The 25,354-nt window shown below is 42.3% G+C and overlaps 1 protein-coding gene across 1 annotated transcript in view; it reads left to right on the top strand.

Moving 5' to 3' along the window:
* Positions 1-24,866, top strand: part of CDH20 (cadherin 20) — a 39,975-nt gene extending 15,109 nt beyond the window's left edge. Inside the window, exons 6-11 of the mRNA XM_033055073.2 lie at positions 4,297-4,550; positions 7,902-8,038; positions 10,477-10,598; positions 12,505-12,622; positions 20,455-20,706; positions 23,257-24,866. Coding sequence (XP_032910964.1) covers positions 4,297-4,550; positions 7,902-8,038; positions 10,477-10,598; positions 12,505-12,622; positions 20,455-20,706; positions 23,257-23,756 — 1,383 coding nt within the window. The 3' untranslated portion in view covers positions 23,757-24,866. The remainder of the gene's footprint in view (positions 1-4,296; positions 4,551-7,901; positions 8,039-10,476; positions 10,599-12,504; positions 12,623-20,454; positions 20,707-23,256) is intronic.
* The last annotated feature ends 488 nt before the right edge of the window (positions 24,867-25,354 follow it).

Genomic DNA, 25,354 nt, shown 5'->3' with positions numbered 1-25,354 from the left:
ACAATAATAAAGCATGCCTAGGAATTATTTATAAACCAATAAAATCCAGGCAGTGGTATTTTTTTTTAATTGCTGCTTGAAGATCCATAAATGCTAATTAGGCTAGAGGAAGCTGTCTCTAAAATGGCAGCTGCGAAACTGCTGGTACTTTGTACCACAGGCTATGCAGGAAGGCATTGAGTATTTTGCTTAGGCTCCCTGCTATGGGATATTTATTCTACAATCTTACATAAATGTTAGAAGTTCAACTCTGTTTCTAGGGTATGAAATTGTAACCATATTTCTGCCTAAGCATATCTAGTGTACTAATAAGGAAGTATAGTTTCCATTTAAATAGCCTGGGATTAAATTGTGCACTAAAATGGAACAATACAGGGGAGAGCTTCGACCTTGCAAGCCTCTATGCCCTACAGCAAAGCATTTAAGCATGTATTTATGATCACCTTTCCCTGGCTCTTTTTTGGTGCATATTAGTCCATAAAGTTAAGCATATCTTCTGGAATTAAATAGATGTTGACTACAAACTCTAATGTATTTTGCCACTCATTTATCAATGAAAGAAAATAGTTTCTTTGGAGTAAATATGTCAGTAAGCTTGGCTTTGGTTATTATGAATACAGGTTTACTGCATGTCCATGTATGTCCAGAGGAGTTATAAAATGTATGGTATCAATCATACCAGATATGTACTGGCATATGTACTGGCATCAAGTACTTATTGCTCAATCCACCTACTGTACATAAACATTTGTAATATTTTGTGTGTGTCTCTAGCTTTATGTAAGGCTGTGATTATCCATAGCCAAACACTGGGAAAGTTGTCCTTTGAATCCGCTCAAGAAACAACAAAAAAAATTCAACTGGTGTCGATATAGTATCGACAGGATATCAAAATGGGGAGAGAGAATTTCTAAACCAAGAATGAAATCTTATTTGAAAGTAAGCAAGACTTTCCCTTTAATTTTTCTTGACAGATTTTGCAAGCAAAGTAATTAGCACTTCTAACATGGGCATCAGAAAGCCATAATTTGCAGTTACTGACAAGACTATTGCTTGTGGTGTTGTGGCTACTTATCACAGCCTACTAATCCCACAAAATGTTGAGCACCTCCTGAAGATTTATAGTTCCTTCCTAGCTGCCTGCCTGGGAGACTGATGCTCACCCTACCTTCCTCTTCTCCCTGCCCTCCCTTTTGCACTGACCATGGAAGGCAGGGTGGTGGGTTACCCAGCCAGCACAGCACACAAGAGAGCCCTGTCCTGTCCTGCCTTCCTCCCCTGATGTTTCTTGATCAATCACTTTCTCACAGTGAGTCTTGCTAAATTTCCCCCTGCATGGTGCCACCTCTCAGTGCCTGTGTCAGCACTGGCAGAATGAGGACAAGGACAAGGACAAGGACAAGGACAAGGACAAGGACAAGGACAAGGACAAGGAACACTTTTCATGGGCTGCCTCTCCTCTTGGCTGTGTTTTGCAGCATGCTAAGTTCACAGGAGAAGGCAGCTTGCTTGTGCTGCCCATGGGACCAGCATTGGGAAGAGGTTTGAATGCACCCATGGGAGACAAATCTGACGAGGGGGAGAGTAGTGTTGAGGCATTAGCACAGGAGAGAAATGGGAGGGAAAGTCATCTTTGACAATGAAGGCAAACAGGAGCATCAAAAATGTGGTGGTCTAGCACACCTGTCTGATTTTTCTCACTTTTCTAACTTGATCTAGGTGATCATGTGTTTTAATAATGTAATTGGGTTTTATAACCATTAAGTGTGTCTGTGATTTAACTGCTTCATTTATAACTTAGCTTTGTAGTGTACATGCAGTGTTTCTCATGCAGTTTTCTTTGCATAGGAAAAAATTAAATATTATTGTCTCTTTCTTAGTATATGCTTAGGCACTTTTGCATTGCACATTCTTTACCAGATGGACAATAAGTGTTGCTCGGTCCTGTGAATATCTTACTGCTATTTTTACAGTGCATAAATATGCAACTGGTAGGCAATAATGACTCTGCAGCCAGGGATATTACATCTGTAGACCTCACCAAACCCTTGCTGACAAGTGCTGTGCCTACAGTAGTCACTGATGTACCAGGTAGAACTGAGGGCAGCAGGAGCAAGTTTCAGATTACCTGTTTGTAGCTGCTGCCACAGACTGCTCAGTTTGTACTGCCTCAGTCACTGTACAGCATCTCCAGCAATACTAGACCATCATATCCCCAGCACAAGAAGCCAGTTCCCATTCCAGTCTCATTCCTCACTCTCATTTTACTAAATGCTGAGTGATTTTCAGTTTTATAATTTGAAGAATGCCAGTCTTCAGTCAGGCATTCCTATACAGGACGTCAGTACCGGTAATTTATTGTGAAAGCACGAGCTTTGATATGTCACTGCAATGTTCCCACTTCTGAAGAAGGAAGCTGTTGTGGCAGCAGACAAGTACTGAAAACTTGATTGAATTCAGGAGGTGTTTTGAGGCCCATAGTAAACACTGCTGCCATGCCTGAGCATGGAAGTCTTCTCTGATGCTGTGTAAACCAATACACACCTCATGGCTGCAGAACTGGCCAGCTGTCCCATTGAGCATGGCAGGAAGGAAATGGGTTATGACTGGCAAAGGAGAATTTTATTGCCACAGAAATGATCTTTGCACCTTTGACTTCCAATTACTTTGGCATCCTCCTTCTCTTTTATTTTCCGCCCGTCTCCGGGCGTGTCAGTCTGGTGGTTGCTCTTCAAATAGAAAGAGTTGAATAGAAGAAGCAAAGGGGTCAGATGGGAGCAGCAGACAACTTATTGCAGTCTGAATGAACTGCTGCTGTGTGCAGTAATTCCACACATGAGGCTCAAATCCTTATGTCCAAATAAAGCCGCTCTTTTTGAAAACTATTCATATGGCAAAGAGGAGTATGCCCCACTGGGTGACCCAAAGATAGCCATTTCTTTCTTGTTACAAACTTTGTCTTGCTCAGAATCTGTGCAAGCTAAGGGAATTCAGCTGTGCTGGTTTTCAGCATCAGACCTCCCCAGATTATTCAAGTAAAGGGTTGTGACTATCTAACCACAGTTGGATTGCGTGCAACTTCTTGAGAAGTGTGACTGTATCCTCTGTGAGCTGCACTTCATCTGGCAGCATTTTTTTTTTTATTTTGGACTGATCCTTCCATACTGTTATTCTGGTTTATCAAATCCTTACCAAGTCTGGTAAGAAGCACATTAAATTTGGAATTTTTCGTTCAGTTCTAAGAAGGTTTTGGAGACACCTTATTTTCTTCAGGGATCTGTAAAAAGAAGATGGAAGGGAGATGAAAAATTTATTTATTGACAGGTTCAGTGTCAACATTAGTTACTTCTATATCCGTGTGTACCAAATAAGTAGTTTTATCTAAACAGGAAATCAAATTTATATAACTACTAACAGAGGAAGCTGGCCACCTTTATCCATTGTGTCAGGAACGAAAGAAAAGGGAAAAGGGAAAAAGGAAAAGGGAAAAGGAGACCATTGTCACTCCCTGCTTCAAATAATACTTGAGTATTTAATATTTCACATTTCATATGAAGTGAAAGAGTTCCCACAGGAAGATATTAGAGATACTTTATAATTAAACTGCATTGAAATTAAACTGTTCTCTAGGCAGGAGCAGATTCAAATCCTAGCACTCATTATGCTAGAGGGTGAACCCATGTTTAGGATACTTACTGAAAGAAAAGAGGTGAAAAAAGCTCACTTCTAGGAAGGATGGATTATGGATAAGAACAGGAACAAGAACTTGCAAGAGAGGCTGACCATGTTCCCTGCTCCCCCTGGAGCTTTTCATCAGCTTGGCAGACAGGGGTCATGGAAACAAGGCTCCAGTTATCCTCAGGAAAAAGATGCTAACTGGGACCTCTACCTCCTGTGTGATCATCCTTGTTCCTACCACTGGGCCCATTTTTGAGGAACCAACTATCTTATCTTATTTTCAGGTACTCCCATTACTGTCTGTTTCTTCATGTATTTTCTGCAAAGTGGCATAAAACAGGTTGTGTGAATCACAATGCATTGGTGTGATGACTGCTTATATTTTCATTTTAGCAAGAAGAATAAAAGAATGTGTATTTTGAAGTGATTTACAAGTATTTCTTCTGGCCTTTTCAGCTAAACTATCAAATAAAAGATAGAAAAAGTGCCGTTTCTAATATTATTGTCTTTCAATGCTTTTTCTTGCATCTGCAAATATTTATCTTTGTTGCACTTGAAATTAAAAGTGATAATGATATGGCTCAGTGTGCCTGATGGCAGATATTTTTTTCCCCTCAGCCTTTAAGTTTTGAGAGCAAGAAAAGTTACACCTTGAAAGTAGAGGGTGCCAACCCTCACCTGGAAATGCGGTTCCTGAACCTTGGTCCCTTCCGTGACACCACCACCGTCCACATCAGCGTGGAGGATGTGGATGAGCCTCCTGTGTTTGAGCCCAGCATCTACTTTGTCGAAGTGCCTGAGGATGTGGAGATTGGGACCACCATACAGATCATTTCTGCCAAGGACCCAGACGTGACCAACAACTCCATCAGGTCTGTCCTCTCTTTGTGTGCTGCCCCACGAACCCTCCTTAGTACATCTGGTTGGTGGAGTAGTGATGAGTGAGAGGGACTCTCTTTTTCCAGCCAGTAGTAGTGGCCAGTAGGTTCAGCAAACCAGACCTCACACACTGAGGGCTCTGTCAAAGCAATGCAGGAGCTCCCCCTGTTCTGTGGTGTGGAAGACATCAGCATCAAGCCTTGCAATGATCTGGTCAGGCATGTCCTGATAGTCTACATGAAAAAAACCCCCCAGAATCTTGCATTTGCTGGCACAAAACCTGACAGCATCACTGAGAACCCACTGCCATCCTGATGGCAAGCTGATCAACTTGCTCGTCCTTTCTCTCTCTTCGCTTTCAAAGCTTGCCCTTGCCAACAAGCTCAAACACACAGCTACTTTTGTAGTCGATTGAATGCATGCTAATAAATATTCATGCTAAATTATCTAGTGTCTGGTCAAAGATGCAGAGCTAGGTATGCCCATAAGGCGGTAAGAAAGGTAAAGGTGTGTTTACAGTCATGGGAGCTTCATAGCTGCAACTCAGCAAGGAGCCAAGGAGCATATTTGTGCGATCATAGCACTCTTTTCCATAGTGGCTGCCAGACACTGCCAGCCCCATTTATCAGAGGAGGCTGTTCTTCTCCAAGGCCAGCTCACACAGAAATTTTAATAACCTGCAGAAGCAACTAGTGACTTTGTGCACACTGATTATCCCAGCAAGCTGACTGCTCCTCTCATCTGAGAGTTTTGGGAGTTGAGCTGCTGTTTGACTACCCGTGCATTGGTCCAGCTTTTGAGATGCCTGTGTTCAGGAACAGTCCTGGGAAATACAGGAGGGAGTTGAAACATTGAGTACTAGGATCTTTTTAAGAAAGTAAAATCTAAATGAGCAATTCTGTGGGCTTTAGCTAGATGATCTGAGAGGACACAAAGCCTGTTCTAATTGGTATTGCACTCTGTGTTGCTGGTCTAATGACTTTTTTCATCTCTGCTACTTTAATATACCTATATTTTCTTCCTACATTATGATAAGGTTATCATACTTCTCATGAAATTGTCTCAAATTCCTCAGTAAAAGTATTATACTCTCTGCATCACAATTTCATTACCCTAAACTTCTTTCCACTTACATCCTATTTTGCTGATTACTGTCTGGCATTATCCAAACCCTGCAATGCAAACAGCTCTCTGCTAATCTGCTTAAAATAGTATAAGAATAATTCTGAGGGCTATCAGAGGGTAGAATTGATCTTTGTTATTTTTAATGAAGTTTTTCTTAGTTTTTTTCAGAGCTTTGCAGTGACTGCCCTTGATGAACAACACTCTATAAAGCACAGAATCCATCAACAAAGATACATTAAAAAAAAAGTTGTAAATACACACAGACTCTTTTGTAACTGTTCCTTAACAACTTCCTTTTTCTTTTCTCCCCACCTTCCTCCTTTTCCACTGCCCTTTCTTCCCTCATTCATTCCTTCCTTTTCCCCCATGCTGAGGTAAAGAAACAAATTTAAAAAGTAAGAATAAATACCCTTTGAAATGCTATCTCAAATGCAGCTACTAAGAGTTAGTTATTGCCTCTTCTGCGATCTCCTCCATTCATTCCAACTCAGTGCAGTATCAGTCTGGCAATGTTTTAAGCTTGCGCTGAATTCACTTTGCACAGACCAAGGCAAGATAAGAAAGACAATAATCCCAGATGTGTACTATATTGCACAAGCTGAAATCCATCTGAAACTTAAACTGTGATCGGGCTCAAATCCTCACTTTCCCAGCATCCAGTACCTGGCTCCCACACTGTGGAATTCTTTTGGCTGAAAATATGCCATGATTGCTGTTAAATGATTCAGGAAGATTATCTAAGTGGAAACAAGTACTCCTGTTCAGGAGCAGGTACTGTTAATAAGAGAACCTAGCCGGAGAATCAAGAAAAAGATCCCCTGATACTGGTGGTTAATTCTGAACCACTAATCATAAGGTTTTATTCAATTTCAGATACTCAATGGTCTTAAAATGTCAGAGAGAAATTATTTTTATAGCCCTCATACAAGAATAATTATTATACCAAAATATAGGAATAGTCATTGTCTTAATAAATCAAATGCCTGAGAATCCTCTTTATTTAAGAAAATATAGGAAGGACTGCGAAGGAAAGGGATACAATCCTGCCATCCCTTCCTCTTTGATTGTTCTGAAAAAGAGTACAAAAGAATTTCCCAACAACATATCTCAATAGTATTTTGTATCCTGGTTGAATAAGTTCCTATATAAAGATAAGGTTGTCATGCTTGTTCCAGTGAACGCATTCAGAATTCAGAAGAATGAGCCCTTCAATGTTCAGTTCTTCCTGGCTGTTGTGAATAATGCTTTCAATTCCCATCCACTCTGATAAAAGAACCAAAAAAAAGGAAAGTAAGTCTGGACTCTGTTCTAGGCTATAACATTTACCTAGGCCTGCATGTGGCTTTGGCCATAATATCCCTTTTCATGCTAACAGTCAGCTGGGAAGGCAGCTTGCACAAATTGCCTCTAAGAGCAAGGCGATGGCTGTGAAGGATACTGAGTATTTTACACAACCTGTAAAATCCTCCTCTGACCAAGTACTGTAGTGACCTCTGTCAATCAGCTGCCTCCCTGCCCAGGTTTTCTGGCCTGCAGGCACCACCACAATCCCCCGTTCACAGGTGCATGCTCCCAGCACTGAATTGGCATGACATTGGTCAGGCAGGTTCAGTAATTACGATGAATCAGCCTAACAGAGGGAGCTGGTTTTCTGACTGGGTGCTATGAGCAAGCCATGCGTCATCCCTCATCCTCACACAGCTCCATCAGCAGCATGCTTCAGGATGCAAGTGGAGTTTATTCCCCTGAAGAAGGAGAGAGTACAGAAGAACAAGGAAGCGAATGGTTCTTCCTTGTCAACCTAGGTGCTCAGAGAATGAGCTGATCTGAAGCCATTTTCATCCTGTCTGAATTTGCCTAGGGACAGGGCATAATTATTTCTCTTAGAAAAAGAAAGTATTCTCTTCACTGGCAGATTTTCTCTGTAAAGCAGATGTTCCTGCACTGATCTGCACCTTATTTTGAGGCTTCTTCCTCTAAATCTTCCTGTCTTCCAGCTTCATTCAAGTAGTACTCACTGTTAAGTGCCATTAGCCATATGAACTTTTTCCAACATCTCACTCTGGACCTATGCAAGTCAAAGGAGCACATAACTGTGTTGTGGAAGAATGTGGATCTGCTTTGTAGGACACTGTCCCCATTGCTGGGATACTTTGTTGACTATAACACACAGTTTTCACAAGGGTTGCATAATATTTTTTTCCTATGTACTCTTGCAGATACTCCATTGACAGGAGCAGTGATCCGGGACGGTTCTTTTATGTTGACATTACATCAGGAGCACTGATGACTGCAAGACCTCTTGACCGGGAAGACATTTCTTGGCACAACATCACTGTGTTGGCCATGGAGCTGAGTAAGGAGAATGCAGACTGTACATAGATTAAAGAGATACCAAAGACAAAGCAGGCTGAGAAACCCCAATTCAAAGTTCACATATTGTTATGCACTGAGTGGGAAGACGCATTAAGTGAATTGCTCCTCTGACATCAACAAGCGAATGCTGCATTTTATTTATTTTTCATGCTCATTTTCACAGGGTGGTGGGAGGCATAGAGGATGGAAATTAAATTCAGAGTCCTTCTTTTTCAATGCATTAGTATTCCAGGGATTTATTTTAAACTCTTCCTGGTGTGTTTCTGGCAGAGTCTTCTCACTTCAGAATGGCTAGGTAGCTAAAGCAAACACTGCAAAGGTTGCATGGCTACTAGAGCTCCCAGTCCTGCCTGGGAGGATTGAGTGGTGCAGGGACTGGTAGGCAGCAGTGATCTGCTAGGTCACTAGTTGAAATCTGCTCTGGTTCAGCAGCAAGTAAATGACATCGCCATCTGCTTGCTACATAAATAATTTGGGCGAGAATGCTTTGGGATCTTTGAGTATGCTGAACTCAATTATGCTTTTGGGTTTTACAGTGAGCTAAAACTCAGCTCAGGATTCATCTGTGCCAGGTACTTTTCACGGCTGTGAGAAGAAGGAGATGCTCATTTCATAGTGTCAGTATGAAAAATTCAGCTGAGTTTGAAATACTGACAGATGTGAGCTTCATAAAGGTGCATCAGATATAGATGCAAATAAAAGGTTCATCTAGTCTTCGCCTGAAATTCGTTCAGTTCACATAGCTTTTGCTCAGGATCTCAGTTCATCTGAGAGGGACAGCAGCTTTTCTGCAGCTTGGTGCCAATAGCTGAGTCATTCCTTGTGTCTCAGAAAGCTTCCAGGCACACTTAGGTTGTACCAGAGGTATGGGGCACTTTGAGAGGAACAAAGTTTCAACAAGCTTGCCTAAATTGCAGTTGGCCAGCTTGAAAGCAGAGGGAATATTTAAGAGTTGGAGTGATTCTGCACATATTTGCAGGCTGTTAGAGCACATTATGCCTTTCTGTCCCCTTTTAAGTAGTGAGAGGAGTTGAGATGATGGGATTTCACCCCCATCTGTTTTGACACTATTTTTAGCCACCAATGGCCATTGCAATTCCATGAGTCTGTAAAAGTTGCCCCTGTAGCAGCATTTGAGGGTGAGAGCAATAGGAAGGCATGTCTTCCTTTGGTTCCCTATCAATCTTCTGTCAGTTTTGCTCTGTACATGTGCGGCACAATATTTTAATGTAGTGAATCGTTTCAAAAATGTCATACCTGTGCACTTGAATAAGACCCCTAGTGCTAAAGGTTAGATCAATTATTTCTAAGAGTGTAAATGCAGGTATTCATCTGCCACAAGAACAGGTGTGTTAGCAAGATGTATGTATACATATGTGGGAAGATGAAAGGATTACATTACAAATCAGGGAGAAACAATAGTTTGAGTATTATCTCAATGACACAATGTGACACATTGTGGAATACAGTACAGTTTATGTAAACTCTCTATTGTTTATATGAATATATCATTTCTTGCTATAAAGGGAGATATATTTGGAGATAAATGTAAAAAGTGCTACAGCTAAAAAGAAGATGAGAATACTAGTATTAAAGAATGTTCTTGGTTTCTGCACCTCTTCTGATCTCTTATTTTTTTTTCTTTCTGATTACAGTTTCATTTTATCATTAAATCGGGGAAAAAGATAATTTGCAGCAGACAAGCACAGTAAGAAAAACAAATTATTCAGTAGCCACTTAGTTTGGAATTTGTGAAGATATGTGAAAAGATATATGGATTTACTGGCAAAGAAAGCTAATGCACCAGTGGGACAGAAAAATCACAAATGATATCATGCAGAATGTAAAATGTTCATTGCAATTTTAAGCTTCACTGAAAGCTTTTCTGTACAATTTCATGTGTTATTACATTTTAAACCCCTCTGTACAAAGTATCAAAGACTTGACACTATTTTTGAGTTCAAGGAACATGAATTCTGAGCAAAAGCATATCTGAACTGGAGATAGAAACTGTCATTTTTAACAGGTTCTCAATAACAAGTCTATCCTTAAAAAAGTGCCTTCCTAATTCCTGCCACCAGTAGGGAGGCTCAACAAACAGTATTGACCAGCTGAAGGACAATAAAATAAATAAGGGGCATTGTCTAAAACTTTTGCTCAAGAAATAGTTCATTGAACTGAACCAGGTTGAAGATTTTTACAGGATTTGTTTGTAAAATATGTGATTAGATGGGAAGCCAGGCTAGACAGAAAGCAGCATTTGCAGCTTCACTCTGAGTCACACAGTTCCCCATGGGAAAATGTGATTTAACACAAGCTAGTACCGAAAATACTGCTTTACCTCTTGAGCAGAGTGAGGAGCAGCCTCTTCCCCTTGCCATATGTTGCCTTTCTTTACATTAAACTTTCTTCTTCCAGATAACCCCTCACAGGTGGGCAGTGTCTCTGTGACAGTGAAAGTCCTGGATGTGAATGATAACGCACCAGAGTTTGCAAGATTTTACGAAACTTTTGTTTGTGAAAATGCCAAAGCAGGCCAGGTGAGAAATGCTTGTAACACAAGGGGTTGGGAAGGGCATGCTGTCCTACATGGAGGCAGCATGCCAGGAAAGGTGAGTGTTGGAAAGAGAGCTCAGCTACTCACACGTTTCATCTGAGCTCTTCTCAGCGGCCGTCTGTGCTTCATTCCAAAGGCAAGCATATTGCACTGGAAGGAGCATCACATATAGCACCTCTTTTGTTTCTCCCACATTTCTTTTATTGTCCCAAAGTAGATTCTAGGCTCGCTGCACAGTATGTTTCATAGCTGAAATAAAGCCTTCCCTAAGGCATGTGCCAGCAGGCGAACAGCCAGCGTGTCCTTAGCAGCATCAAAGAGAGGAGAAGTGTTATGAGAAGCGCCACAGAATCAGCCCAGGCTATGTGTGACAGACAAGGCTTACTATAGATGTTTTAAGAGCCTTAAGCACACCTGGACTTAGGGGAGCTGGACATAACTTACTACATCAGGTTCAAAGGGGTGCCAAGCAGAATATATTCTGGTGTGAACTGAAGATGACAGAGAATCAAAAGCAACACAAGACTTCCCATTGCAAACTCTAAACCAGCACCTTCAAGCAAGCGGTGAAGACTCTGCTCCTCTCCCTTCCAAAACCCCATCAAAGCCCTTGAACAAGGTCACCAGTGCCAGAGACAGACATGAGTTCTCCCTCACTGGACCTGCTGCAAGCTCTGCTGCTTCTGTTCATGGGGAGCCACTTCTTGCTCCAGCACCAGGGTGCACGGTGGGGACTGGTGCCTCCTAATGCAAAGCTGACTAGCTTAAATACCATTTAAACACACAGGCACACCTCTCATGATCTGTGAAGGAAAAACTATGCAAGTAATATCACTGTGTGTTTGCTGAAGCTTCTCCCAGCTGTGTGAAGCAGAATGAAAGAGCTGCTCATTGCTTGGATAACTGTTCTTACAACTATCATATATGTGATGTCTTTGTCTCACCAATTTACAGAGGTTCTTAATAATACAGGCAAAAGAAATCATTGCCTAGACCTTTTTTCCTGGTTTTGAAGGGTGAGTGTCCTAAGTAATAAGCTAAGTTCAATATTATTATGAATGCTAATCTGGACTATTTCCTTCAGCAGAGAATGCTAAATTTTATTGCCACATTTTAAAAAGTTCTGAAATCAGTTTTAAGGTGGAGAAAAAGCCTTTATGGGTCTGACATTTGCCTTTGAATCCCAAAATAACCTTCAAAAGTCAAAAAAAAAGCAGGTGAAGATTTGGTCCTTGTCCAAAAAGATGCTAGAATGTTTATTCAGACAGTCCTCATTGTGCTTCAAGCTGTTAGACCTACTTTGCAAAGCCTCTATAAGTGAAGTAACAAATCTCTTCCTGGATTTAGCATTGTCTTCATTTCTTTAGTTTGGTGTTATTTATTGCATATGCATTCTGCATGGTTGGCTTTTCTCTCATTTCCACTGACATCTTGAGAAGAATTTTATTGATTTAAAACTAAAAGAGTGGTAAAATAATCAACCTGAAGTCCTTTTCTACCTGCATAATGAAGCTGAAAGTAAGTATGATCTTTCTTACAAGCTCTCTAATGCACAATGAATCTTCTGAAAAACCCAGGCCCCCAAAAGACAAAAAAGAAATGTGCAACAGAAGATAGGGATGCATGAGAGGAAAGCATCTGTTATTTGAGGTAAACTGAATATCTCCTGCTTTGTTCAAAAGTGATGTGCATGACCACAGCAAAATAGATGACTCCTGCAAGCTTTTGAGTCTCTTCTTGAGACAAGATTGTACTTCTAGGAGGCAATTTTATTCAAATGCTCCAGTTGCTTATATTTATAGATATAAAATACATGTTATCTGTTTGTTTGTTTATATTATAAATATTTTGCTTCTTGCCTGTTTCTACTTTTCTCTTGTGTCCTGTAGCTGATTCAGACAGTGAGTGCCATCGACAGGGATGATCCACAGGAGGGTCAGCACTTCTACTACAGCCTGGCTCCAGAGGCAGCCAACAACCCCAACTTTACTCTAAGGGACAATCAAGGTAATCAGAGTGGACATAGACAGTTAGCTACTCTAATTTCTAATGCCTGAGTTGGACTTGAGAAGCTATGACTTACAGTGAGTGATAAGACTGCCATTTCAAATAATACCAAGTGACACCTGCTCCTTACAGGCAATAATAAAATGACATACTATTTAATACACTTGAAAGTTATATGATATTTTCTTCCCTATAAATATTCTCTAGCAATAGGCCCCTTTTTCTTTTTCATGGAAATGTGCCAGTGTTTTGTGCAAATTCAGGTCTTTTGGTCAGGCTGCAGGCATCTCGGATTATTGGAGTGGAAATTGCATTTGCTCAAAAGGAGACGCTTAAAGGTAGGATAGTAACTGGAACTAGAAGACAAATCTGAAGGGAATTACATTGCTCTTTTTTTCGCATTCTTCATGTTTTCTCCCAGGCACAGAAAAAGGGAAGGTTTTTGTACTGTTCCAGTCTTTTCCCCCAAGCACTTTTTTTCTTTCTCCTTGCACATCCTCATTTCCCTCGAGAAAGAGGGAAGTAGGGAGGACTCACAGAGCCTTAGGGAGGTAACTTGGTGTACAGCTAAAGGTCTGTGTAAGATGACCTAAGTAGAAACTGAAACAGCAGTGGGAAGATTAATGGAAAATCACTGGCATTTGAATATTCTAACCAGGGAATTTGATTATTTTGGGAAAACTTTGGTGGTTTCAGAGCCTGCAGGAAAGTCCTGCCAGAGCAGCCCTTTGCATGACTGCTGTTGATAGGTAATCTTCATGGGCAGATAAGGTCTAAAATGACGTCCACACCAGCCTTCATTAGGAAACAGGGATGACCTTGAGTGACCTGGTGCAGAGCTTTGAAAGTATTGAGGGTCTGGGTTTCAGTGTGAGTTTAGTGTGTAAAGTACTACAAATCAGCAAGCAATTCCAGAATAAATGGGGAGAAAGACTGGACACCTGCAGCGTCCATGGCCAGCCTCCAAGCCTAGCCTTGCTCCCCACACATGCCTACTTGTAACACTTACTTCCATAAACCCCTATCTGAGACTCTCCAAGCATATGAAAGATCAACAGAAAGGCTTATAAAGAATCCCATGCTTTCACTAACCAAACATATCTTAAACCATGCTACTTGCAATGTCTGGAGCTCTCCTCCACAGCATGCTAATGCTCTTTCATCCCAAAAGCTTTTTTTCTGTATCGTCCCTGAAGCCTCCTCACACAATTTCTTGCATTTTTATCCCCTTCTTTCTCTCCTTGTCTTTTTTATTTGTGAGTATATATTGCCAAAATAAATGAACAAATATAACACAACTATTGCTAAAGCATTTGGTAAAGCAAGCTCATTTCATCCTCAAGGCATTGCTCTAAAAAAAGAAACTCACAAAACTCCCAGCATCAGATGCACTTTTTCTGTCTAAGGCCATACTTGCAATAATTTATAGTGACAGCAGTGACTGAATGGCTGTGCCTCCCACTCTCTATAAAATACCAGTTTTCCATATAGATAGATATGGATAGATATGGATAGATATAGATATAGATATAGATATAGATATAAATATAGATATAGATATAGATATAGATATAGATATAGATATAGATATAGATATAGATATAGATAGATATAGATATAGATATAGATATAGATATAGATATAGATATAGATATAGATATAGATATAGATATAGATAGATAGATAGATGATGTAGATGTAGATGTAGATATATAGATATATAGATATAGAGATATAGAGATATATAGATATATGTGTGTGTAAATATATATATATCACAAGAAGCTTAGGTTACTATTAGTTACTAATTGGTTACTATCAAACCACTGAATATTTGAATGATTCACATAGTAAGCCATAGTATAAGAAGAATATTAAGCTATTAGAGAGCATCCAAAGAAGGGCCATGAAGATGGTGAAAAGTTTGAGGGGAAGATGGGGTGCAGTTGGGATCACTTGGTCTGTTCAGCCTGGAGGAGACCTCATTGCAGTCTATAATTTCCTTGTGAGGGGAAGCAGAGGAGCAGGTACTCATCTCTTCTCTCTGGTGACCAGTGACAGGACTCAACAAAACAGCATGAAACTGAGTCAGGGGAAGTTTAGGCTGGATATGAGGAAAAGGTTTTTCACCCAGAGGCTGTATTAGCACAGGAAAGGCTCCCCAGGGAAGTGGTCACAGCACCAAACTTGTCTCAGTTCAAGAAGTGTTTGGGTGATGCTCTCAGGCACACAGTGTGACTCTTGGGGTATCCTGTGCAGGGCCAGAAGTTGGACTCAATTATCCTGATGAGTCCCTTACAACTCAGCCTATTCTATGATTCTATGATTAAGGGTTTATTTACTGCCTCAGCAATTTGGAGTGCAGTAGTCATTTCAGTAAAAGTAATTTATGCTTATATTTTCATCTAGGGGCCACTAAGAACTATATAAATCATATAACTTAGGCACAGAGGGGGTAGCTATACCATTTGTCACAGGGTGGCTAGACAAGAAACAGAACACACTTAGCTAGTCACAGCCTGTGCCCATAAACACAAGGCAGGAATGCTTCCCAGGCTGTGGGAAGGCACTGTTAAGATTAGCAATTGTGCTGATTACTTGGTTGTCCAATATAGCAGTAAGAGAAACTGCAAGACGTGTAGCCTTCTTGGCAACAATTAAAACCTTGATTTATACTGAGCAACAGATAGATCACAGTTTGCATTCTGATGAGCTGTTTTACATATTTTTTTGGCCCTTGTAATTTTAGTCTCTGAGAACTTCTTTTGTCTATTCATTCTTTGCATATCTTCAGCAGACAGAGAAATCCTATTGTTCTTTATAGATGGGGATATGGGGCAAGGAGAAATTAAGCTGCTTACACGCTGGGTTCTCTTTGAGTTCAGTAAAATCTGTGAGAAATAGACATGTTAAGTAGCTGCAACAATCGGGACACAAATGGCTTCTCAAATGGCCTTAAAGGATAAATGTGATGAAGCAGGGAATTGAGCTGGAGTCTCCCGTCTCTTTGGTGTCTGCTGTAGGGCATTAGCAAGCCATCCCCTTTCCACCTTCTTCCAGGTGAGACTATGCTGGGGAAAAGTTAGAAAGAGAGGTTTGCTGTAAGAATGAACAACAAAATAAGCTTACTGCATTTTCAGATTAAACTCTGAGCTGATCTTCTCTTGAACCTTAATCACTGCCCTCCATCCTTGGGAACCAGGGGCTGTTGAAGAGAGGAGCCTTTTTCAATAGATGCAGGATCAGGATCAGTCATACCCCCACCAGGCCTGTCAATTGAAGCCTCTATCAGTCTTTCGCATTACAATTAAATTTATCCTGGGAAAATTTTTAACTATTTCTGCCTTCCCTGAAACTGTGGTCTACTTCATACATGTAAGCAGAGATCTGAAAATCCTCAAGGAAAGGTGTGACTCTTTCCGCAACCCAGTCGTGTCTAAATTGCCTGCTTCCTTGTGTTATTTCTCCCACTCCTGGTGGAATATTTCTTTATATTATTCCTAACTCTTCATAACTATTACAATCCATTTTTAAAGTCTAACAGAATTGTCAGGCTAATCATCCCCAGTTCTTCTGCAGGTGCGTGCAGAAGGAAACCAAGTTTTTCTTGTGAGAAGAGCAGTGGTTAGCTCTGATCTCAAGGTTGGGACCTACACTGTGGTTCATTCCCCTGACCTCTCCAGAGAGGTACATAATTTCCAGTGAGCCAGAAAACTGCAGGAAGATGGTGCTCCATGTCTTATTCTCACAACCACATGAAAACACGGTCTGTGGGAAGTTCAGTTTTCACACAAATGTGGAATCAGCCATGCTGCAATCTTCAGCATCTCTGCTCAGTGTTGGAGCCAAGTCCTGCCATCCAGCCCTCTATGAGCCAAAGGTGCTGTGTTGGAAGCTGGGAGGAAAAGTATTGCACACTCTTATCATGCCTGCTTTTATTTTTTTTTTTTTTTAATATAATGGAGCTTTGATGTCCTCACAAGCCTTCTTCTCTTGATGGCTGGGGCTTAGCAGACATCAAATTTGGAATAAAATTGTGTATTCCAGTTTCTACCATGCTGCATCACATTCCACCATGTCCTTTGCACTGCACTAGCACATCAAATCTCATTGACTTTTGATGAGTCACACAACAAGCTTTGGCATCAATGTATTTCAGTTGGAGAGTAACAGGTAGAACAATTCTTTAGGGATTATTTGGATGTCTGCCTAGCACAAAGCAAAATTAAACAAAAGGCCCAAACAGGGGAGTAATGCTTGGAGTTACAAAGATAATTTAATCACCAAGAACATTTAAGACCTGGATGATAGGGTCAGCACACCACAGCAGAAGGCATATATACATATATATCTTTCAATATATTATAGAAACTTGGTTTTGGCCTGAGAAAAGAATGATTAAAAACCCTTGAGATCTCTCACTAGATGATTTTGCACAGCTTCTGTCAGATTCTCTGCCCATGATTTCTTTTATAGGCGAAGTATGACCAACTCAGAATAATTAATCTTTTTTTCCCCTCACAAAGAGCAATTTTACATGAAATGAAGTTTTGCTGTCACCTAAATAGAAGTTGTGATTTCTATTGTAAGTCAGTTTAACGAAAGTGAATCTTTCACCCAGGAAATGGAAAAACAACCAAATTGCTACAGTTAGGGTGACTCAAGTATTTTCATTGACACAGCATAAATGCAGGCACTTGGCCACTTTCTGCCTTTGGGCTGCTTTTCTTCATGTCCGGTGATGAAAAGATGTGATGCTAATAGCTGTGGAGCACATATAGAGGGCACATAAACAGCCCAAGGGAGAGAAAGAACTTGTTTGTGCCCCAGAAGAGAGAAGGGAAAGGTTTGAGCAGGCAAGGGCTACTGTCCACAGCACTCTCTTTGCCCAGGAGCCATAGGAGGCACAGGGTACTGCTCCCTGATGGATTTTGGGACACATTCCCGAATCATAGAATCATTTAGGTTGGAAAAGGCCTCCAAAATCATTGAGTTCAATTGTTAATCTAATGCTGGCGAGTCCACCACTAAACCACAGCCCTAAGTGCCCCATCTACTCATCTTTTAAATGTCTCCAGGGATTGGGATTATGACTCAAACAATTCCCTGGACAGCCTTTTCCAATGACTGACCACCCAAACACTGAAGAAATTTTTCCTAATATACAAGCCTCCCCTGGCACAACTTGAGGCAATTTCCTCTTGTCCTATTGCTTGTTTCTAGGAAGAGACCTACCTAAGTCTGTCCATACCCACTGCACATACTCAGAGCTGCACTGAATATCAAAGGTCAAATCAGTAAACACTGACACATAATCAGTTTTAAGCAACTTTGGGATTTCGTGTTGCACCTGGTGGTTTTTCCTCAAAGCTCCAGCTTTTGGGATAACATGATTTAACAAGGCACTACATTTTCACTATATATTTGTATGCAGACATGCAGCACACTTCAGATTTTTATGTTTCCAGAGTAAAAGCTTGAAATGTCATTGACATGCAAGAAAAAAGACCCTGAAATTATTTTTAAAAACATGTCAAAAGTTTAATTTAATCTCAAAACTGTGGAACCTGACATCTCAATACTTAGGTGTGCCTGTACTCTCTGATGCCATAAGATTTGCACCACAGAGTTTGTAACTTGGACTGTAGTTTAAGTATAGGAGAAAGTCTGGCTAGTCTAGTTTGAGTTTGCCTATATTCCATAGTTGGCTGTATATGATGCTTCTGATTTCCCTTCAAAAAGCTATCAAATCATTTCTGGTGTCCAGACTACAGTAGCTGAATTTATCTACATCTAACCTGAAGTTTTAAAATTGTTTATGTTAGGGGTCTGAACACAAGATGGAGGAATTAGGGCGTGGTATGTCTTTCTTTCTTCTTCTTCATGTCATCCATCTTTTGGGTTAGGATGTCAATTCTGGATTGGTTTAGGGGAAAACTGGACAATGCAATGTGGGTGTCATGTATTGGGAGCTAATTGTAAAGAGTGTGTATATAATTTATAGTATAAAAGATAAAACCTGCCCCGGAGGGCAGTCAGAGTGCCTCAACACACCTGCAGGGTGAACCTCTGCAAGTCAGAGAGAAAATTCCTTAGATAAGAAAGAATAAACAACCTTGGAAATCTCAGAAAACAGCTTCTGACTCTTCCTTCGGTGCTCGAGCTGGAAAATAAGAACTCTAAAACCACCACTACTGTGCGGTGAGTGATCTCAGACCATAAAAAGAGATTGCCACTGTTCACAAGTGCCTACGCTGAAAAAAAAATCACCCACAATTTAAATCTTAGCAGTGAATGAACAAAGGAATAATAAGGAAATTGAACACTTCTATGTTAATATTTTAGGTTTTTTCACAGTCTACTTGGGATCAGAAGGTTTCTTGCCATTCCCAGGCAGCAGTCCCATTGTACCAATCCACCTGGGAACAGCTGATCAGTGTCCTGCATTTTCAAGCATAGCAAATGTACATTGGTAACAACCAGGAGATGCAGATGGCCAGACTGTGTGACTTCTTTTAAACCAAGGGAACAGGAAGCAAAACTAAGTAATAAAAGAAACTGCATTTAAATCATCTCCAAAAAAATGCCGCAGAATCAGAGCTTGTATGTCTGCCAAGGGGAAGAAGTACCTGTGCTCCCCATTAATCTTTCCTGGCCACCCATGTTTGCAAGAAAGGACAATTTTCATGCAAGTTCCTTTAGACGCCTTGGTGAGCCAGATCACATTGGAGACATTCAGTCTTTCACTTTCCAAAAGTCTCTGAAACTACAAGGCTCAAAATCAGCACTGACAAAATCAACACTCATCTCCAAAGAGTTTTGCTTTGGCATCCCGAGTTGAGAATTGAGAACAACTTCCTGAATCCACTTTCCACCTTTTTTTCCACTTTTTTTTAATTAGGAAACTTGGTGCCCATTCTGAGGAATTTTAGGGTGGAGATAGACAGGAATTCAAATGCCACTGGTAAATTTTGACATTTAAAAATCACATTGAATATTATTTTTATGAATATGAAGGGAAAAGCCCCAAAGGTAGGAATTTCCCTTGAAATGGCCAACAGCAATTCACTGTTAGGTCACTCTTTTACTATTTTTGTCAGCAGCATCATTTTGATTCCTTTTGATTTAAGTTCTTGTAAAAAACAGGCAGTCACACTAAATGAAGCAGAATGGTCAAATCAAAGCAGAATAATTTTGACAATGATGACACAAAGCATTCTGATTTTTTTCTATGGCAGCAGTACTAATGAAATTGCATGTACTTCACAGAAAAAAAATGTTTAGTTGAGAATTTTCAATTCCCTTCTGCTTTAGGATAGCAAGCCGGGTTTTTTTCTTTGTCCCCTTGTTGCCTCAAGCAGATGACCATGCCATGTATCAAAAACCACAGAGTACCATAACATGTCCACAAGGGTTATATGCCAGCATCTCTACAATGGTGGCAGCATCTGAGATCTAGAAAAGCTGCTGGACAGAAACAAACAGGGACAACAAGTTGCCTTCAACTGCTCATTTCCGTCTTGCCCTCTGAAAGCTCTCTTAGCTAAATCTGAACACTATGTGTTTGCTCTGGGCATCTTTTATCAGAAGAGGTGAAGGCAACTCCTAAAGTGCATATGCCTCTCAGGCATATGCCTTCTCAGGCCATGGCCTGAGAAGATACTGGAACAGGGGAAGCAGATGCAAAATGGTTAGTGAGGAACTGATTTAAAAAAAAAAAAAAAAAGAAAAAATTGATGTGGGTCTAGGGCTGATTTTTTTAACATGCTTTCTCTGCTGAATGTATTTGCTCTGCATGTAAGCTGTTCTCTCTGTTTATTTCCTGCCCCTAGACAACACAGCGTGGATTTTGACGAGGCGCTCTGGCTTCAGGCAACACGAGCAGAACACCTTTTACCTGCCCATCCTGATCAGCGACAACGGGCGCCCGGTGCTGAGCAGCACGGGCACGCTGACTGTGCATGTGTGCAGCTGTGACGAGGAGGGCTTGGTGATGTCCTGCAATGCCGAGGCCTACGTCCTCCCTGTCAGCCTGAGCCGAGGGGCACTCATCGCCATCCTCGCCTGCATCTTTGTCCTGCTAGGTAAAGCCTTCTCTTCTTCCTGGGAGGGACAGACTTTTCGGTTCTGGGCAGGGGGCTGCTGGTCCACCAAAGATGTAGGACCCAAACACACACACACATCTGTCAATATGTGTATATGTAGACACATACATGCCTGAAGGGCCAAATCAGGGACCTGATTGTGTAGTCAGCTGCATATGGCTTCAGGCTCTGGACTGTAGGAATGGGGAAAAACTATGGAAAACTGCAAATATTTCTGCCAGATGTCCAGTGTGCTAGGGTATCTGATACAGTCATGCTTTCTTGCAAGGGTATGCAGTGGGAAGTATTGAGATCTGTGGCATGGGGCAGGTTAGTTTCTCATCCTACTCCACAGGAAACAGTAGTGGTAAGCTCAGTTCCATTCCTTGTCTTCTGGAAAAAGATATCCCCACCTTTATCCTTTTTCCTTGGGACTCTACGTTTAATGGTGCTTGTGCTGCAGTAAAGGGGCATAAATTCTGTGTCGACAATTAAATTTCATTATTTCCTTGCCCAGATATCTCATGTCCCCTGTTAGCTGTTGGTACGAAAAGAATTTCAGTTCCCTTGTTCACACTCTCAAATCATGGTTTACTAGTTCAAAACACACATTCCCTGAAATTTCAGGGGACCCAGTTTAAGGAACAGTGTAGTAAGATACAGGAAAAATTCTTTTAAAGTACAGTAATTTCACGACCATAAGGCATGCTGGATTATAAGGCGCACCTCTGGGAGTCAGCAAATTTTGCAACTTTGTAGATCATATAAGGCGCACCGGACTATAAGGCGCACTTTTTTTTAGCCGCAAAGATCCGTGCCGCGCGCAACAAAGTAACGAATTTGTAACGGAATCCCGCGATCGTGGAGTTTACTGGCAGGTGCTCAATTTGCAAACATTTTTCACAGATTGGTGTAGCCTTTAAACGCAGCCCCAAGTGCCCTCCCCATGTGCGGGGCCCAGCACTCCTGCCCGCCTCCGGCTGGCAAGGCAGGGCTCGGGGCGGCTCAGGGTGGCCACAGCTCACGCCTCAGGGTTGCTGCAGTTCAGGGTGGCTCAGGGCCGCCCACGGCTCGGGGTGGCTCGGGACCGCAGGCGGCTCGGGGCACCTCGGGGCTGGGTGGGCTTGGATCAGTCCCACTTTTCCCCTGCTGGGGCTGGGCAAGCTCAGATCGGCCCCGCTTTTCCCCTGCCAGGGCCAGGTAAGCTCGGATTGGCCCCGTTTTTCCCCTGTCGGGGCCGGGCGAGCTCGGATCGGTCCTGCTTTTCCCCTTCCTGAGCCGTGCAGGCTCAGATCGGCCCTGCCACTCCCTCCGCTGAGGCCAGGTGGGCTCAGATCGGCCCCACTTTTCCCCTGCCAGGGCCATGCAGGCTCGGATCGGCTCCACTGCCCCCTCCGCTGGGGCCATGCAGGGTCGGATCAGCCCCGCTTTTCCTCTGCCAGGGCTGGGTGGGCTGGGATCGGCCCCGCCACCCCCCCGCCAGGCTCAAGGCGGCTAGGGACCGCGGGCGGCTTGGGGCGGCTCGGGACCACCTGTGGCTTGGGGCGGCACGGGGCCGCCCGCTCCCTCTCTCCACGTGCAGCTGCTGCTGGCTGGGGGCTGCCCAGTTCCACCCACCCTGCGCAGCTCCTGCCGGCCGCAGCCCCCCACTCTCGCCCCACCTCGTGGCTCAGCACTCCGTGGCGCCGACCCCCCTCACAGCTCAGCTCACAGCTTGCACTTCTGGGTTGGTAAATTTCGCAACTTTGTACATTATATAACGTGCACCACACTATAAGGCGCGCTTCTGGGTTCGGACCAAAATTTTAGTCAAAAGGCTGCGCCTTATAGTCATGAAATTACTGTTCCTCAATTCTGGGTCTTCAAAGGAGCCTAGATACCTCAGTTAAAAATTTCAGTAGCCAAAATCTTTGCTGAGTTCTAACTCTGGAAATAGTCACTAAGTGATAGCACATTTTCAATAGCAAAGTTTGAATGACAGCTTGACCACTTCTCCCCATGCTAATAAGCACAGCGAGGGCGAGGATCACCAGCACTGCAGCATTGCAGGAAGCTTGCAGATAAACAAAAAATTCTTTGCAGCAGACTAAGGGGCTAGCTCTGTATTTTGCTGTGTAGGCAGATATATCACTGTGGTGCCTTAGCACCATCCATCTCTGTCACATACAGTGGCCAGCCCAAAGCAGGCTGCAAAACCCCCTGCAGAGCAGAAAACAAAATACCTCTATGGCAGTATGCTGCTGCAGATGAACTGTTACTGAACTCTGAGCTGGCTAGCTTAAAAGTGGCAAGCACCACTGGATATACATGTCCTAAGTGTCACCAAGAGTTAAGAATTTAGGTGAGAAAGGGGACAGATTAGCAGGACCTCAAGCTACTGGGAAGTGAGAGAGAGATATTTCTACATGCCTCAGCTTACAAACATTGCAGCTCTTCAAATCCAAGGAGCTAGTTAGGTTCACCCAGGGGAAAGAAGGGCAGAGGAAAGTCTGAAGCCCTGGTAAGATCTGCTCCTTGCTGACCGACCCTTGTCTTGCTTGGCTCCCGCAGTGCTGGTGCTCCTCATTCTCTCCATGCGGCGCCAGCGGAAGCAGCCGTACATCATCGACGAGGAGGAGAACATCCACGAGAACATCGTCAGGTATGACGACGAGGGTGGCGGGGAGGAGGACACGGAGGCCTTCGACATCGCCGCCATGTGGAACCCGCGGGAGGCCCAGCTGGTGGTGAAGAACCGGCAGGACATGCTCCCTGAAATAGAGAGCCTCTCCCGATACGTGCCTCAGGCGTGTGTCATGGACAACAACGTCCACAACTACGTGCTCGCCAAGCTGTACGAAGCTGACATGGACCTGTGGGCACCTCCCTTTGACTCCCTCCAGACCTACATGTTTGAAGGGAACGGCTCGGTGGCGGAGTCGCTCAGCTCCTTACAGTCCGTGACGACAGACTCAGACCAGAGCTACGACTACCTGACGGACTGGGGGCCGCGCTTCAAGAAGCTGGCCGAGATGTACGGGGCCACGGACAGCAGCGGGGCTCTGTGGTAACAGACGAGGAATGGCAGAGGGCTTTCCATGTGAAATGGTGTCCAGTTCGGTCCATTCTCATCAGATGCTTTCATGGACATGGGTGAGGCCTCATAAAAAAATAGCAATACAGTGCTTGGATGAGAATGGGAAGAAAGGTGCGAATGAAGGTCTCTCTGGATCAGCTTTACTCAGTTAAACTAAGTCACATTTTTGAAACTATGAGAAACAGAAGGAAGGAAGTTTTTTTCCTGGTTCTTACAGCAAAATTGGAGAGCTCCACACCTGGAATATGGCACTGCTCTCTCTCTCTCTTCCTTTCTCTCCCCTCTGTACACGGCAGCTTACTGGGCTCTATACATCAGGGTTCAAAGATCTGTAAACTTCAACTGTAATCTCCAACTCACTGAGAAATTGTCACCCCAGAAGAGTTGCTTCCCACTAGTCTTTTTTTTCCCCATTAAAACAGAAAAGAATTGCTTGCTAACAAGAGAAAAAATTCCACAAAGCAGAAAATTGAAACTGGAATCTCAGAGGGCTCCTTGTAAACTAAACTCCTCCCTCTGTTGCTAACAGAGTTCTTTTTTAATCCTTTAGAAACAAGGCTGAGGTTGGGGGGGGGTTTCCATGTGACTGAGAGGGTTGGGGAAGAGGCTTTGAATTTCTGCTCTAGTTTAATGGCTGATCTGTGAGTCATTGGCATTAACACTAATCCATCTCCTATCAAGTTTGTGTAAATTTATTCTTGACTCTTTAAAACCTGACTCCGCTAAACTGCTCAGAAGAAAACCAGAAAATCTGCCTCTTTTGCACTGTAGATGTCTCTTCCATGTGCCAAATGTGAAGATTAGATTCTACCAATGAAAGCCAAATAAATTTTAAAATAAGAAAAAGCTATATTTGGTAACTACATGGGTTAGATGGGCTTTCCTAATCTGTGTGAGGTCAATCCAAGGGATGTTTACATACTGTAGATAACCTACTTGAACAAATGCAGTATTATAGACCAATAAATGGATGTAAGAAAATTACATGTATAAGTTTTGTATATTTGTTAATTTTGGTAATAAATATGATGTACTGCATACAGTACAGTACCTTAGCACCTCTTTTAATAAAAGTTAAACAGAAGGGAAAGTCTGATGGCAATTTATTGACTATTTTGCATGCAGCAGTTAGTGCTTATCAGCAGCTTTACGTGCCTTGAGCATCAAGAAAAAATGGTTCATCAGCATCATGTCAAGGAGACAAGGCTTCAGTTTGCAGAATCGAGCAGATTGTCTACTTCTTTTATCATTGTTCACTTGGACATCGCCCCTAGCAGTGAATCAGCCCAAGTACAGCCCACCAGACTAGTTGCTTTTCTAATCGAATCATGCTGAGGTCAAAAGAAAGTCTTACCTGACTTTTTTGAAACATTGAGGCTGGGGCATTGATAGGCTTGGAAACCAGTTAACACAGCCCTGACAGAGCCTCATGCCTTCAGAGACATGACAGACTAAGATAAAATATCTATTTATTCTTATGCTGCAGTCAGTTTTTCACCTGGATTGTATCTTGTTTACATGTATAAATGAGAAGAGCTAGGGAAATTACACAAACAAAAGTTCCATGGAAAG

This window comes from Catharus ustulatus, chromosome 1 (genome assembly GCF_009819885.2).
Source record: "Catharus ustulatus isolate bCatUst1 chromosome 1, bCatUst1.pri.v2, whole genome shotgun sequence".
Classification (NCBI taxonomy): domain Eukaryota; kingdom Metazoa; phylum Chordata; class Aves; order Passeriformes; family Turdidae; genus Catharus; species Catharus ustulatus.
Note: the sequence above shows the minus strand (reverse complement) of the source record. Positions and strands in the feature narration are given on the sequence as shown.